Raw genomic sequence first — 18,145 nt, 5'->3', positions numbered from 1 at the left:
ATATGAAGTTCATAACAATTCAAACGACTTAAATGGATTTTACTTTTGGAGTGTCAAAATGACACTCTAAGTCGGAAAAGGGAGTTTTTTTGTCCAGGCTTCCAGGGTTCATCCATAAATAAAGTAAAGATGCAAAATTAAAGAACTTTTGAATTCATTTAGGGTCCCCGAAGAAATTTTTGTTTTTTGATGCTTCTGAAAAAAGTTACAAGCATTCAAACTTGAAATAGTGTCAAAATGACACTCTAATGCGGATGAGGGTTAAGAAATGTATTTAGAATTGAAACCAGAAGATCTTATGAAGATATCAAATACTGGTGGAATACCCATGCAAAAACAAGCATTAAAGAAATTTTCGAAAAAGAAAACTTTCTGGGAAACCAACAATATTATCGAGAAAAAAATTTCTGTAATTGTCTTTTGGAATTATTGAAAAAAAAAATAAAAGGTTTAAACGTTCAGTCAGCTATGAAAATTGTCAAATCGAAAATTCTAGATTTCCAAGTCAGAAAGATGAACTCTCTTAACTACAAATTCAAAACGCATACATTAGGTATATGACGAAGAAAAATTAAGTATTTTTCAAATTGCTAATAGACTAAACAGAACCCCAAACTCAAATGCTTTGAAACTACGGATCGAAAATCAGATAATTTATGAATATTTCAGCAACATTTTCGAAAAACTTCCAGATAAGTCAATAAATAATAAAATAAATAATAGAATAAACGATATTGAACAGCAAATATGAACTAGACTCATAACTTGTGATGAGTTAAAAACAGTAATTGAAACAGCATCTAAAAAAAGTAGTCCCGGTCATGATGGTTTATGTTACAGTTTCTATAGCGTATTCTTTGAGTTATTAAAAAATGACTTAGTAACTTTATTCAATCTATATTTGCAAGGTGACACTAATCCAGATAAATCATTTTATGAAGGTATCATTACACTCGTCCCTAAAAAAAGAAATATTTATGATCTTGCAAATCGTAGACCTATAAGTTTGCTCAGCACAGATAGCAAACTTTTCACTAAAATTCTTTGGAAAAGAGTTAGACCTTCAATGATAAAACTAATAGGCAAAGGGCAATTTGCAGCCGTTGATAACAGATCGTGTGTAGATAACTTGAAAGATTTAAGAAATATCTTGATACAATCTAACTCGTCAAAGCGATTTAAAGCTGTATTGTTAAGCCTTGACTTGGAGAAAGCATTTGATCGTGTAGATCATGACTTTCTTTGGGCAGTTTAAGACAAATTCAATTTTCCGGTTTCTTCTATTAATTGTTTGAAACGTCTATATAAAAATTGTATCGTCTCGATTTCCTTCGGAGTCCGAAATTGAAACAAGACGATATAACTCTCTGAAACCAACAGCCACTGATTTTAATCAGGACCGAATCCCACTTTGTGCTAAAGGAAAGTAAATATTTCTTAGCAAAATTGCGTAGTTCAACTTAACAGCACTTAAGCGCCAACAACTAAAAAAGTTGATGTGCTGTAGTCGCTTAAAACCCGGACTTACTTCCCAGGGGTGGGCTTCCAAAGAAGACTTAACAAAATGGGGTTGGCGAAATGAGGGAAGTTTGTGTAGGTACACGAACTTAGTCGCCGTGGTAACAGCCGTAGTTTTCCGTATCATAAAAAGACCAAACACAATGCTTAAAAAGAACTTCACAAAGGTAACTAAAATGCAACTTACCGGTGAAATCGTCTTACACCTGCACACAAGCTACCGTCAGAGAACTTCCCGGACTGGGGTTGGCACCCGGAACGATGAGCCAGGCCGTTAACTCCCGAGATAGTCGCAGACTCGAAACATTTTTTGCGCGGCGTGTATAATTGGGACCGATTACACGGGTGAAAATACTTGAAGACAGTAAAAAAATCCGCCTTACAAATTTGTTTAAATCCCAGCTAACTTCAAAGAACGTCTTCCAAACTCCAGTACCAGATGGCTAAGAGGTCCCGTTTTCTTGTTTTTGGTCCCAAGAAAACTCCATTTTTCCAACTTCCCAAAGAAAAGTCTCCATTGGTAACTCATGATGACTGTCAGAATAACGATAAGTTATTCTGTAGTCCTTATGGGTAGAATTTCCATTTTACCGAAAATTTTCACTTCAGTACACAGTGATCCATTCTCAGTAAGGCTGACATGATACATGTTCTTATTATGATTTGGAAATACTACGGATATTACCACATTGCCTACTACGGCCCGTTACAATATTTATGCTTATTCTAAAGTTTTTTTCAATCGGGTTTTTACTCCTTTAATATCAATTCAGAGCTCAGTGCGGCAAGGATGCCCACTGAGTATGGCTTTGTTTTCATTATATATTGAACCATTAATTAGGAAGCTTAGTGAGAATATACCTAAATGTCTCATAGGAAATAAATTTATTAATGTTATATCCTATGCAGACGATATAAATATTTTAATAAAGAATAATATTGAGTTCGATACAGCTCTAGATATAGTCAACTATTTTAGTATTTACTCTAAAATAAAAGTGAACTTATCGAAATCCTATTTTTTAAGATTTAGCTTATGTATGACTGGGCCCCTTATAATTCAAGAAAAAGAATCAATAAAAATCTTAGGCGTGGAAATATTTCAGAATATCAAACTTTAATTGGAGAGAAACTATCATTCTTACGTTAATAATTGGAGTATATAACATCCCTGCATTGTTCACGTAACATAACTCTTTTTGAAAAAGTTAATCTATTAAATGTATTTACAGTACCGTTCAAAATTGTATAGAAATTGGAAGCACGCGCACTGTTACTTTGACTTTGAACTTCTATAACTTTTTACTCTGTTGATATTTTTTGATCAAATTTCTGCGTAAGATAGATCAACTATCACACTATCCATATCACACTATCACCACTGACCATACTGACTGGACACTCGATTTCGTTTTCTGGATAATTTTATCAACAGTACGCAATATCGATTCCAGAGTGCGCGCATCGATCGTTTTGAAGAAATGCTATCCCAGTTAGGAAATTCCACCCAACTTTAAAATAAAAACAGGCAATTTCTGCGATAAAACCGGGCAAAACAGGTACATTTTTCCTACAGGGAATTTGTATCGGAAAAATGGTAGGTTCGGCCATTTACCGTCGGTATTGCGAACCTGCTAATGTGACGAAAAAAAATTTCCAGAAAATGATCGAATTTTTGTTCTAAGTGTCCTGTCAGTATGATCAGTGCTGACTGGACACTCGATTTTGTTTTCTGGATAATTTTATCAACAGTACGCAATATCGATTCCAGAGTGCGCATCGATCGATTTGAAGAAATGCTATCCCAGTTAGGAAATGCACCAAACTTTAAAATTAAAACAGGCAACTTCTGCGATAAAACCGGGCAAAACAGGTACATTTTTCCTACAGGGCATTTGTATCGGACAAATGGTAGGTTCGCCATCTACCATCGGTATTGTGAACCTGCTAAATGTGACGAAAAAAATTAGCCAGAAAATGATCAAATTTTTGTTCTAAGTGTCCTGTCAGTATGATCAGTGCTATCACTATGTTGATTATAATTACATATATATATATATAGGTACAAATCATTTTTACATTTTTAACGTTCCTCCCTTCACCCATTTTCGTCCAATTCACTAACATCGACGTAGGAAAAAGGAAACGTTTTTTTTTGGAAAAAAATCCAGATGAACATGGTCAGAGCTTGAAGAAATCATATTCGTTGACCGCAGTAGGGCATGAATGAGGGAAACTAAATTTCATTCTCATGTGTTTCGAAAGACGATGAAATAAAATCATATTAGCATAGACGAACTTCATAATGACAGTGAATACATATTTTTCTTTCGGTCATTCACTCCACAGTCATTCAATCCACAAAGTCGTGACTGTTAACAAACATTTAATCAGGTCAATTGGATTTTTTCATGATTGGATGTTCTTTTTATACTACCAGACAACTATAAAAAAATTCTTCCGGACTCTTAGCAATGCCGTCTGGACGTTTGCGAAATCAACTTAACGTGACTACCCTTTCCCTGCACGGTTGGGCGTGTCCGAATGAAAAAATGCCTCTAAAAACTGACTTAATATTTTCTTAATAGACTTTGACCTGGAAGAAAAATAATGGAGATCCCTGTCGTTAAAATCCCAAAAAATCATGCGTTGTGTGCAATTTCAACTCTATCATGATCTCCGAATTTAGATGACTGAGTTATTCAAAAGTTGACATTCACGAGCAAGTAAATCAGGCATGTCAAACTCGTTTAGGTGAGCGGGCCGCATTTAAAATTTTCTATGGCGTAGAGGGCCGCAGCCAAAATCATTTAGAAAACATGATATATTAGTTTCGCGGAGATTAGATACAATACAATTTCAAGTTATGTTATGAGTAAACTTGAAATAAAATTTTGTGTTAAATTTTTATTAAAGCCTTCAATGTTTACCATTCTTATATTATAATAATGCATTATATCTATTGTCCTGATGCTTGACATCTTTTCTGAGGTACTAGTATATCAATATCAGGTTGAATTTAATTGTCACTGAAACTTTCATTATTAATGTTGAATTTTTATGATTGTATCCCATTTACCCGAAAACCATTGCCCAGAATGAATTTTTCCCAGAATGACAAATACCCGAAATCAAACCCCAGAATGAACCATTTCCCAGAAAAAAATTCTCCAGAATGCACCTTTTACCAGAATTTTTTTTCCCAGAATGGACCATTTCCCAGAATTTTTTACCCCAGAATGGAACATTTACCAGAATGGCACAAATTCCAGATTTTTTCCCCTAGTATTTTTATTTGTTTTTTTCTAATGAATTCTTGAATATTTCATATGATTCGAAATTAATTTTTTCAAAATGATTTTTTAAATGAAACTACGACTTTCAAATTTTCCAACTAAATTTATTTTAGAACCAATATTGTGTTTTGTTTATGGTTTGGGTACTTTAATTGATTCAATGCTTACCATGGTCCTTTAAAAAACCGTTTTGGTATCCGAATCCTCATGCTGCGCGTTCGAACTTGAAAGACGTTTTGTCCTTCACGCTGTCGCGTGGCGGACGGGGCTAAGGGATCACCCCTAGCTTTCACGCACCAATGTCTTAGGGCCGCCGCTTCCGACGGCGGGTCGGCGGCCTCCTCGGATTTGGGAGCTTCGGCGGCTTTGTGCCGCCTCAGCCCCTTCATCCTCGTTGGTTGCGGCCTTGCCGCAAAGGAATAAAGTTATGAAATCCCATTTTTTTTGTAACAATTCCTTTTTTTTTTAAATAATTTCTAGTAAGGATAAATGTTTTCGATTTTCTGGGAAATGGTCCTTCTGGCGAAAAAATTTCTGGTACATGGTTCATTCTGGTGAAAAATTCCTGGGAAATGGTACATTCTGGCGAAAATTTTTCTGGGGAATGGTTCGTCTGGGGAAAAAATATTCTGGGGAATGGTTCTTTCTGGCGATTGGAATTCTGGGGATTTTTCATTCTGGGCAATGGTTTTCGGGTAAATGGAGTACAACCATTTTTATCAGATAATCTTGAACGATGAGAAGTTTTTGTACTTTTCATTATGAAAAAAAACTTGCAAACATGGCAAGAATTCTGGCAACAAATTTACGTAACTCAACGTAGCGTTCAGGCAAATAACTGTAAAAATTTGGTACAGCCATTCAATGTTAATAATTTTAATAAAGAATCGCACTGCAACTCAATCAACTCTAGTTGCAAATTATCAGCAGCATTTTCAGGAGCAAGCGAAAATGGAGATACAAACAACGAAAATTTTTGCTCGTAAGAACTAAAGTCACGAAAACGGCTTTTAAATGCAGCTAGTAACGATTCTAGGTGAAGTACGTATTTACCAAATGATGCAGCCTCATATAATCTTTTCAGTTCTTGACACGTAGGGAAGTGCACAAGGTTTTGTTTGGAAATTTGGTTGATCCATAACCGTAAGTTCGCTTGAAAGTTTTTTACATCATCGGAAGCAGTTGTGATATTTTTTTTCTTTTCCTTGAAGTTTTCAGTTCAGATCTTGCAGGTGGCCAGTGAGATCAACGGCAAATGCCAAATCCCGAACCCAGCCGTCTGCTTGATGTTCAACAGGTTCACCTTTCATTTCCAAAAATAATATTATTTCCTCTCGTAGCAAAACAAAATCTTTTAAATACTTTGTGGTAGGAAAGACAGCGTACTTCTATGTAGTAGGGAACACAATCGAGTTCATGTCCAATGTCTTCCAAAAATGTCGAAAATTGGCGATGATTCAAGCCACGGGAACGGATGAAATTTATTTTTTACAATGAATAATATTGATATTCACGCTTACGTACATCTTCAATTTAAAAAAATATCACAATATGTCTGTTGTGCCTTCGGTAATACAAAAATAATAGAACCAAAATACTTGGAAGATATTTATGTTGTTTACGCTATGAATGTTTACACGCAATCTTACAAGGAAGCGGGAATCACCTCAAACTGTGGTTCAGAGCAACAATGTTACGCGTGTTCTTCTGAGTGGAAATTTGAACATCGGAAAACATTCGCATAAAGTTGAAAACGTTACATTCAACTTGAGCTTTTTGCAGTAATGTTTTTTTTTGTGACAATTTAAGAAGAGGCTACGCGGGCCGCATTGACCAAGGCCGCGGGCCGCATGCGGCCCGCAAACACCCAGTTTGACATGCCTGAAGTAAATGGAGTGACTTTTTTTCGACAATCAGTCAGAGATTACTATTTTGACTGATTGGGCGCAATGATGGAAACGTGAAAGGAAAATTATTTCACTTTCATCCAAGCATGTCAACAGTTTTGAGCACTGAACTTGATACATCGATCTGTTACCAATTAAAAAAGCCTTTAAAAAATATTATCTTGAATCTTGAAATACACACATATGCACATTAGACTTGGATTTGGAGTCATTTTTGAATTTCTCATACCCTGGGGCCTTAAAAGCTTCGTCTTGGTCTAAAACTCATCCATGATTTCTTGTAAAATTTTTGAGTAACGTTTACGTGAGTAAATTTTAAATTTTAGGTTTGTATGATAAAATTGAATATTTTGTACTGAAAAATCAACATCATTTTTGTTTCCTTTGTGGTACCGAGCCAGCTGACAATTTATAAAATTCCGGAAGGAAATTTTCTGATGAACAACTTTGTCGAAGACCTTAACCTCGTATCTTATTAGACAAAAAAGTTATTGTTATTGTTGTGGTTTTTCAAAGAGGGGCATATTTTGCAATGGGTGACGCTTGGCGAAGTAGGTACGTATTAATTTGTCCCCATAGCCGCTTATTACCTTTTCCGGTGCTACTGGTGAACATAACTGAGCCGTATGCGATTGTTTTTACATTCTACAAAATTATCACAAGGACAGAAGAAACGTAGGGATCCGTTAAAAACGGCGCAACGCCTACTTCTCAGTTTCAATCAATAAATACATAAACATCACCTCTACAAGAACAAGAACATCACAATTTTGAGCATTAGACTGAAATGAAATGAGAAACAACTTTCGTTCGACTTTTTATACATTTTTTATCAATCGAGATGCTGACGGAAACCGTACTCACGTGTACGTAATCCTGTTAATGGAACTTTTTTCCCATCAAAACCCCTCTTGAAATTCACTTCCAATGTCATTGAAGAAATTTGATGGAACGAAAATTTCCGCTGTCTTAGCTCTTGAGCCGTAGATCTGTTATGATCAAAATGAATAGGAGGTAGAGCAAAAATATTATTATTTTTTTCAGTAAAAGTTGAAGCAGAAAAGAAAAACTTTAAACCCACGGGCAAACAGACAACACTTGATTGAATCACATTGGAAATGTCACGAGTGAAAAATAATTTTACATCTTCAAATCTTTCAATTTCCAATATACATAAAACAAATTGATAAAATATCACAAAAATTTTCAACATCTGACTGTATTTTACCTGAGATTCATAATATCGAACTGTCGTAAATTGCCGGAAATCACAGAGCCTACTTCCCGCAGCCGCTAAAGTCATCTAACAGTAACTGCAGAGTATATCTAAATTTAGATTGTCTATCATTCTTTGAAAGCCTTCTTCACCGGGCTGCCGAAATCAAGCAGCATTGGAGCGCATGACTTTCTCATTGTTTCTTTTCTACCACTATTCCTGGTACGACGATTTCGACGAGCGCTTTCTTGCTGCTATCAATCTTCAAATGCTTTCTCATCAGTTCGTTGAGTGTTTTATTGAAGAAAAGTAGTAAAAGGGGAAATTCTAGCGCCGCGAAAAGATTTTTACTTAAATAAATTAAGGTAATAAATTTAACGTTCGCTGTATATAAAGTTAATGATGTTGAAATAGCATTTGGTGTATTTGAATAGATTTTAAGCACTATTATACGATTAACAGGACATATGCATGCGTGCTTGATTCATTATTCTGCATTCTTTAAATAAAGTTTCGAGACATTAAACGATATAGGTCAACCGCATAGTGTAATACGGATGTGGGAAGATTCGAAGCATTCATTACCAGAATTTTGAAATAAGAAGAAAAAATCTAAATAGGCCACAATCCAATTCCAGATGATAGTGAATTATTGCAGTTGCATCAACAGTTCTTTATTTTAACGTTGATCAGTTTGAAAGCACGTGATTTAACAACTCAGCTGATCATTAAGGACTTCCGAGTGGTTTATGAGAAAAGCGTTTAAACATTCTTCCTATCATTAGCTTTACGGAATATGTTCTACGAGAGAAGTATTAAATAAATCACTGTCTACAACAAGTTTCTATAAAGAATCGGTGGTGATAAATGAGTGGAAATGTAAGACAGATTAACTGTTTTCAAAAGCAGAAGAAAAACGATCCTGCTAACTGGTGTTTCGTACGAAAGAAATGTCGATCGTGTTATGACACACTTATTTCAGGTCATCCCGGAGCGCTTTATTCATGTTTCCTGTTTGTGAATCAGATGAGAGTGAAGAGAAAAGAAGGTATCAAAATAAACTCATCGTTGAAAAATTAAAAATCAATCCAATCGGATTGTTCTAATCGTTTGTTGGTTCAATGATTTATTATTTCATTATTCATCAAACTAGAGCTCTTTCTGGAGCGTTTCGAATATACCGCAAGAAAAACAACAATAGAGTTTCTAAAAAGTTCAAGTGGGTTGTTGGCGAAACGGAGAAGCGAAAGAAACAAAAGAGAGCATTTCCAATGGACAGCAGGGTATAAATGTGGTCATTGGACATTTAATTTTTATACCGTTTTTTTTTTCACATAAGTGTGGAAAAATAATAACTTCCTTTTCGCGTCCGAAATACGACATTTTAATTTTTCATTCAAAAGTTTTATTGAATACATTCACAACGTTTATTGTTTCATTGAAGAATAAAAATTTAAATGTTCAGGGGTTTATTAATGTGCTAAGTATTAACAATCTTTTAATAGGCTTTTATTTAGCTTAGCTTAGTTGACTACTCACATCCTCCCTGAGCAATTTAATAGGAGAGTTTAATGATATTTTTTTCAAAATGCCATATTTTTGAATATTTGTTGGCGTAAAATTATTTAGTTTTCTAGAAATAACGGTTTAGCCTAGTTATTTTTTGAAAAACTTTATTCTAGCTTTATTAGCGCTTTAAGCCTACTATGTTTAGTTACCATTTCTTCATAAATTTATCAGGTACAAGGACAATATTTTGAATATTTCATATGCAGATAATTTTGGACACAAATTTCGGACTCAGATGCAGATCCGTTTTATGATATTTCAGGTTCAGACTAAGGTTGACGAATCCGATTCCAGATTTAAATTGTGAATTCAATTTTCAGACTCTGATTTCGGATTACGACTCTTGTTTCAGTTTTTAGATTCAGATTCAATTTTCTGCTTCGGATTTCGATGTCAAATCTTAAATTCTGATTTCGCATTTTGATCCAGTTTTCAAAGTCAGTTTTCAGTTTTACTTTTCGAAAGTTTCAAATACCCAAATGTTTCGAAAGCAATAGAACTTTAGTTAAAAGAGTTTCCATTCATATACATTTATTTATAAATGATTAATAAAAAGTTTGAACTGAAAAGAAAACGTTTCTAACAAGATTTTTAAGTTTTATACTGTAAAACTCTTAGACGTACTGTATTTTTTATGTTTAAGTAACTTGTAGGTAGTCCACATAAACATGGTCATACAAATGTTGTCTCGAACTTCAAATTTTACCCGATCAAGAATTCATCATGAAAGTTATCCGTAGATGCATATTAGAGTTTTTAAAGATATCAGAAAAATATTTTAAAGGCATTGAAGTTGTATTAAAAAAGTTGAGAATAGTTAATAGTGTATCAGAACTTTGTTATAATATGTTTCTTATTTATTCTAGGAAATGGGTCGAATCATGATTCTATATGCAATAGTCCTGCAAGTGATATCGACTGGTTATTCACAAAATGTCAACAAAAGGTTTGAAGAAAAACTAAGGTATGTTCCAAAGATTAAAATTTGCGAACTTCCCTTAGAATTAATAAAATACATCTTTCATTTCAGTCTGTACCATAAATCTCAACAGCATATTGTTAGTCCTATTAACTTATTGAATCCGGATAAGTATGAGTTTTTTACAATAAATGACCGAGGGGATATCATAAAGCGTCTAATGACACGGAAAGAAATACAAAGCATCGTTGCTGGTAGTGAAACGAAAGAGTTTACCCTCAACAGGCTGGAGGTTCCACAGGGAATCATTGGAAATATTGTCAGCAACATAAAAAATGTTTTGAACACTGAGTTGCTTACAAAGGACATGCAATCACCACAACACGATACGGTGCAAATGGCTGATGTCGCAACAAACGAAGATATCAACGATGATTTTAATAAACTAGATTCCAAAAATATCAGTTCCTACCAAAATAAATCCGATGAAGGAACAACCGATATCACACCTGATACAGCTACCAAGCCTATCATAGAAAAAGGAACTGGTTTATTCGATATGACAGATTCTACAGTCTCAGTCACAGAACCACAATCTAACACTGTATCGAATATCCAAATGACAAATGATGATACACTCAAAAATGAGAACACAGAATCTACAGAGACAACTACGGAAAGATATCTCGAAATTGAGCCTGATGCGATCAATACTTCTACAGACATTAATAATATACTAACAACGGGACACGTCGAGCGAGAAGACATCGCGGATGCTAACTCTACTGTAATGAGCCAAACATATGATGTTACAACAGATACAACCATCAACGTCAGCACTGATGATATGATGAGCGAAAGCGTACAACCGACGTACGTAGGAAATATGTTTGATGTTGAAACCACTGCTGAAGATCAACCAATGAAGTATACTGAAACAACAACCGAAGAAATGGAGCTGAGCTCGACATATCAACCCAACTTTGAATATACCTCAAATCTTCTATCTGATACGTACAATTTTGAGATGACGACAAAACAGAATGAAGCTCAAAATTCAATATTCCAAATTATTGAGTTTCTGAAAGACCGTGATCAGGAGGCAATAATTCAAAATTTAGTAAACGACAATCAACCTCAAACCACAGATGCTGAAAGCACTGTAGCTACCACCGACTTTACGATTTTCACTACGATGAGTCCTGAAACTGACCTAACTGAAAGCACACATCATTCGGACTTCGATGAAAGCGATACAACTGATGCCGCTTTCCCGACCAATATCGTACTTGATAATGATACCCCGATGGCTCCAGAGACAAACGACGTTTCGCCGTCCACGGAAAATCCACCCGATTCGTTAATAGAATTGTTACACAATAATTCTCTATCAATAGCAGAAGTGGTCTTGCGAATTTCAAATTTACCGAATGCAAGTACTAACGCAATGGCCGCTGAACCCGACGTATCCGTTATCTCTCATCTGCTGAATAACCCTACCAAGAATATGGCAATGTATGTGAACGAAACTGCGACTGTTGCCTCCATACTGAACTATGCCCCTACGACGGAGGCATCAGACACGTTGCATGAGCTACCAGAAGATTTTTCGGTACAGGAAGATGTTTTTCAATCTGTGTTGTCCATATCCAACGAGCTGAACCGAGATGTGAGCATCTATGAAAATTTAGGAGAAATAGATGGTGCGCATTTAACTCAATCGAAAAATTCTCTGGGAGGCACAGAGTGGATAGAAGGATTGGATGATATGGATGACGATGAAAACGACGAGTTGGATCAATTTTTTGAAAGATGCAATACAATTGGTATTCGAATGTACAACGCAGTATCGTCGAAAAATGTCAGTGAAGATAAACGAAACTTTGTGTATTCTCCGTTCGCAACTTTGTCAATACTGTCGATGTTGCATCTTGGAGCTAAAGGAAAAAGTGCTGAAGACATCAATAAAATAATAGGCTTGGATGATATGTCTTCATTTAATCCGCATCTGATTTTCAAATCAATATCTGACTCAGTAGAACACAATACAGTTGAATCATTTTTCATAAGAATGTTGTTCAGTGAAGACGGCAAAGGGAAACTATTAAACTTTTTCAAAAACAAAGTCAAACAATTTTACTCAGGATTTGCAGAGGAAATTTCTTTCACTAATTCAACTTATTTGGTTGACAGGATTGATCAACTGATGAGCAACTACTCGAGTGAAATCGAGTTTTTCAAACATAATTCAAATGTATTATTTGTACCACCCTTATGTTTGATGTCCTTCAACTCGTTTTTGGTAAGCTGTTAAAACAACTGTGTAAATAATTTGATAAAAAAATATAAAACCAACGTATCTTTGCAGATCGGTGAAACGGCAAGAAATCTAGACGAGATATTCTTCCACGTTATTGATCATCAAGGGACACGAAAATTGAGAATGTTACCAGCAGTGACATTTTCAGATAATTTTGTAGCTGGATACATAACTGAGATGGATATAACGGCCGCCAAAATAATGTCGACTGAACGTGATATATCCATCACACTTCTAATGCCGGGAAAACAAGGTGGAACCCTTAAAAGTGACAGTTTGGCTAATCTTGAGACTCTTATATTTAATGATGATTTTTCGAGTAAAATAGATTTTTTAGTAAGAAATATTAAACCGAAGTCAGTGAAACATCTGCAAGTTCCACAATTCGAATACGAAGCATTTTTGGACATGACAGAAACATTAAAAATACTAGGTTTAAAAGATTTATTCCAAAACAACACCTCAAACTTTCAAGGGATTCAGGAATCCACTGCTACGCCGTTGTATCTTTCACAGATTTTGCAATACAATAAATTAAGTTTCGGAAATGCTTATGTTACGGAACATACAAGCACAACACAAAGTGAACCAGAAAATATCGAGCACTCAACCAATAGTTTTGTAATGAAATATGATAAACCTTTTATTTTCATAGTAGAGCACAATCCCACAAGTATGTTACTATATTTAGGACGTTTTAATCCAGTTGAATAAAGAAAGTTGCTTAGTTGTTAATATAATGCGCTTTGTTTTTGTCTTTTTTTTTGAGAACCTCATATCGATTCTTCCTGAATCTTGTAGTAACCCCAGTTTTGTGGATTTTTCTCGAGCATGTGATGGTAAATTCATATTAGAAAATGGAATTGTGGTCCGTTAGCTTACTTTGTTTGCTGTTGTGAAATTTTTTTAAGCCGTTGTAATTGTTCTCCTCAGCTAAACATTTAGCCAGGAGGATTTGATTGGATATTCATCTGTTTTGGATCACCATTCACGAAATAACGGACAAGGTAAAATATATTTTATTCAATTAATAATTTTTTTTATTAATTTTTTTTTCAATTTTTACAAGATTTCAAAAAGGAAGCTGCGTTGTAGGATGTCCAAAATTAAAAGTGTTTTCAATACTTTAAAAGTATAGTGTAAGTGATAAATTGTGAAAAGAATGTAAAAATAAAATTAATTAACAATACAATTTTGTTTTTTAATCATTACGAAAAATAAGATGTAACTTATTTTCATTTCGATACTAAAAACCATCCCCGTGACTTTCATAAACAAACAGCGAGGAACTCACTAAAAATTCACATAACATGTAGGTGCGTTCCATGAAGCACAAATTTATATAGGCACGGCTCGGCATCGTCGAAAGGAAAGAATGAAACTGAAATTTCCCTTTATTCGTCTCACTCCAACAAATTTCAATTTCGAGGAGTTCACTTTCATTACTCGAATGAAAGTGAACCCTCTCATATTCACTGCTCGGATGAAAGAAAGAAATTCAAAAGTCAGCAGAAGAGAATTTCAATGATGCTTGAAACTGCCCGCAATCAGTGTCATCAATTTCGACGTCAAACGAGACTTTCAATGCAGCAAAACAGGCAGCAAATAGCACACACACACACACACACACACACACACACACACACACACACACACACACACACACACACACACACACACACACACACACACACACACACCAGTCGCGTGGCAACAGATTTCTTGATGTGCCCCGTGCAATTGTTGGTATTTTTGTAGGTGCGTCTACCGGCCGTTTCGGTCTGGCACCTTGTGCGTCGTCAAGCAATTGTTGGTATTTTTTGTGGGTGCGTCCGGCCGTGTCGGCCCGGTACCGTGTGCATCTTCAAGCAATTGTTGGTGTCTTCCTTGGGCGCCAGCAAATTGTTGGTGTACATTGTTGTTTTCCATCCAGCATCAGCCGGCTTTGTTTTCGGAGGTACGCAATGAAACTTTCATTGAAAGCGATTACCAGTTTCGAACGAAGGAGACCAAGGTGAAAGCGGAGTGAAATTAGCGTTTGCCGAATGTGAAGAGAAGCTGGTGTGAGAGTGAATTGACAGTGAAGCTCTTTCGAATGACGCGTTTTGTGCTCATTTTTGAGTGAAGATTGACGATTGAAAGTGAAATTGCCAGGGCCTGCATATAGGGACACGTTTACATATTAATTTCGTAGCATCTACGAAAAAAATCAATTGGATAAAAATTATGCAGTTTTTCACGTAGCCCCTACTTGCGAATTATTTTGCTTGCTCACTTGTTTGAGTTGAAGAAGAAAGTAGGCATATTTCTATTTCAAGTTCAACTCATCGAAGCACAGTACAAGTCATTTTCGTGCAAGGTCTTGCACGACGATGTTTTGTCTGATCCAATCCCGTTAACTGCTGAACTGAGATATTATTACCGCTACTCTTTCTCATTGTAATGGATGAGATCTTGACTGAATCGTTTGACTGTAGACCGAACCGAGGGTTGTTGTAGAATCCTTTGACAATGAAGCAACCTTGACCTGGCTGACGATATTGTTTCGCTCGCCCAAAGACAACAAGACATGAGCAAACTCGACGACTCGGAAAGACACAGTCGATGGAAATCAACACAATAAATCCTTCCAATTTAGTGATAGCGGGCCAACAGGTTGAGAAATTGGAATGCTTCCATCTTGGTAGCCAGATTACGCAAAAAATATATCGAAACCCGGATCAGAAAAGCCCGATTTGCGTTTGCGAGTCTCCGGAACATCTGGCGCTCACGCCAGATCTCTCTACGAACGAAAATCCGAATCTCCAACTCAAACGTCAAATCCGTATTGTTGTACGGGTGTGAAACTTGGTGCACATATGCGGTAACGACGCGAAAACTGCAAGTTTTTGTGAATCGCTGCCTGCGGAATATCATCCGCGCTTGGTGGCCTGGCAACTGGATCTCAAACGTGGAACTACATCGCCGGTGTCATTAAACACGCTGCGAAGATATGAAAACAATATTTGCAGAGAGGCGCTTGACTGGAAGCTAGATGGGCATCGAAGAAGAGGCAGGCCCAGAAGCTCGTGGCGGCGTAGTTTAGCCGCTGAAATCCGCACAGTTGACGAGAACCTTGGCTAGCAGCAAGTGAAGACACTGGCTCCGGATCACCAGCACTGGAGATCTTTTATCTCAGCCCTATGCGTCGGTCAATCGGCGCCGGACTCTTAGGTAGGTAGGTAGGTATTCGAAAAAAAAATGCAACACTTTGTTTTGAGAATAACTTTTGCATGCATGGATGGAAATTGAGGAAATTTTCAGTGAAGCTACCAAGCAATATAATGTTTAGATATACAAATTTTTGTGACGTTCTGTCAAGTGGTTTTTGAGAAACAATGAAGAAGTTCATCGACCTTAATTTTTGGGTGCCACGTGCACCATCTGTAATGTATACTGTGAACCACTTTTTCTTCAAATAAAGTCTTTATTTGTTATTCTTCCGGTTTTCTAAAGTTTGACTTTCAAATCTTCTCAAAACTTTTGATTTGATCAAAGTCATGACCATTTTAGCAGATTGTCTTCCGTCGACACAAAAACAACATATTTGACTTCTAATCATTCCACCTCTGATTTCGGGTAAAGAGATCGTATTGCTGTCCTTCACGCAATTTTTCAAAATATCTCCCTGCTAGCGGTTCCAAAATTAACCCATGATTTGAATACTATATTTTGTTAATATTTACGGCGGGCGGGTTTTTTCTTGCAGAAATGAAGTCAGGAGTGTTTGTAGGTCAGCTAGATAAACTAGTAAAACGAAATTTTTGATTTGCTTCATCTTCACTTCATGAATAGTGAAAAATTAGAATGAATCAAAACTTCCTCTACGATTCCTTAAACGATTTACCATATGAACTTTAGTCAAATAGTTTATTTCCAGCTTTTTTAAGTCTAGCACAGAGACTTTCTCGAATTTTTCGTGATCTTGCCCAAAAAATTTATTCAAGGACCATCTGTATTGGGCGATATCTCAAAAACCACTTGAAAGAACGTCACAAAAATTTTCACATGTAAACATTCACTAGTAGGTACCTTCACTAAAAATTTCATCAATTTCCATTTATGCAAGCAAAAGTTATTTCCAAATCAAAGTGTTGCATTTTTTCCAATACAATCCTTATAACAGTTTTGTTAAAATATATTGAACTTCAATAATCGTGCGAACAGAATCAGTAAATAAAAATGTTAATGGTTTTTTTCTAATTCATTTGTAAATCAGAAATTCAACAAATTGAAGCTTTGAGCAAAGTTTTAAATGATAAGATATTGAAATAAGAGACAGGTTTTGAATGCCCATAACAGGCAGGTTAAATGCCTCTATCAAGCCTAGGTTAGCCTTTAGTTATTGAAACATTAAATTTACGCTCTTATTACAATATTACAGTGAAATTAGAAGAGCTTAATACTGTTCTGATAAAAACATGAAATGAACAAAAAATTACCATGAAAATGGCCATATGACATCCCCAACTATCTTTTATGCAAAAGAACTTGTGATATCTGAAATTTCGCCAAAATTTCTGCTTTGACGTATGCTTCCATTTTCTACCATTTTCAATCAAATTATGCGAGAATATTGCAAGCGGAATTGAAATATACAGTACCGTTCATAATTGTATAGAAATCGGAAGAACGCGCACTGTCACTTCGACTTTGAACTTCCATAACTTTTTACTCTGATGATATTTTTTGATCAAATTTTTTACGTTTAATAGATCAAGAGAATATAATTTTTCCATGAAAGCATTCGTCCAAAATTCTATAGAAATCGCATTTCTAGGTTCATGCCTGAAATATTGCACCTCGCGCAACTTTTGATCTCATCGATAGAACTTTTCGAGAACTTCAGTCATGCTAACTTTACGTTTCAACAATCACTCTGTAAAATTTCAATAAAAAATCTAGCATAGTTCCAGAGATATTGCAGTTGGAATGAGAAAAGTCATTTCTGTAGTTCAGGCCACACAAACACCAGAAAGCTCTAATTTTGTGATATAATAGCACTGACCACAATATTTTTTCCAGAAAAAAAAACAAAAAAAAATCATTTTTCCATCAGTACGCAATGTCGATTCCAGAGTGCGCATCGATCGATTTGAAGAAATGCTATCCCAGTTAGGAAATGCCACCCAACTTTAAAAATAAAACACGCAATTTCTACGATAAAATCGGGCTAAAAAGGACCATGTTTCCTACAGGGCATTTTTTGTCAATTTTTTCAGGTTCTCCACCTGCCGTCGGTATTGCGAACCTGCAAAAGCTGACAACAAAAAATTAGACAGAAAATGGTTGAATTTTTGTTCTAAGAGTCAAGTCAGTGTGGTCAGTGGTTGATGTATCTTAACGCAGAAAATTTGATCA

General features: G+C 35.7%; 1 protein-coding gene across 1 annotated transcript; it reads left to right on the top strand.

The window, feature by feature from the left end:
• Positions 1-8,204: 8,204 nt before the first annotated feature.
• Positions 8,205-13,485, top strand: LOC129750075 (uncharacterized). Its single transcript, XM_055745284.1, has 4 exons — positions 8,205-8,302; positions 10,373-10,470; positions 10,537-12,727; positions 12,794-13,485. Exons 2-4 carry the CDS (start codon positions 10,376-10,378, stop codon positions 13,457-13,459), a joined length of 2,952 nt encoding a protein of 983 aa, XP_055601259.1. The 5' UTR covers positions 8,205-8,302; positions 10,373-10,375; the 3' UTR covers positions 13,460-13,485.
• The last annotated feature ends 4,660 nt before the right edge of the window (positions 13,486-18,145 follow it).

The sequence above is a fragment of the Uranotaenia lowii genome, chromosome 2 (genome assembly GCF_029784155.1).
Source record: "Uranotaenia lowii strain MFRU-FL chromosome 2, ASM2978415v1, whole genome shotgun sequence".
NCBI lineage: Eukaryota > Metazoa > Arthropoda > Insecta > Diptera > Culicidae > Uranotaenia > Uranotaenia lowii.
The sequence above is the reverse complement of the archived record's forward strand: the minus strand, read 5'-3'. Positions and strand labels throughout refer to the sequence as shown.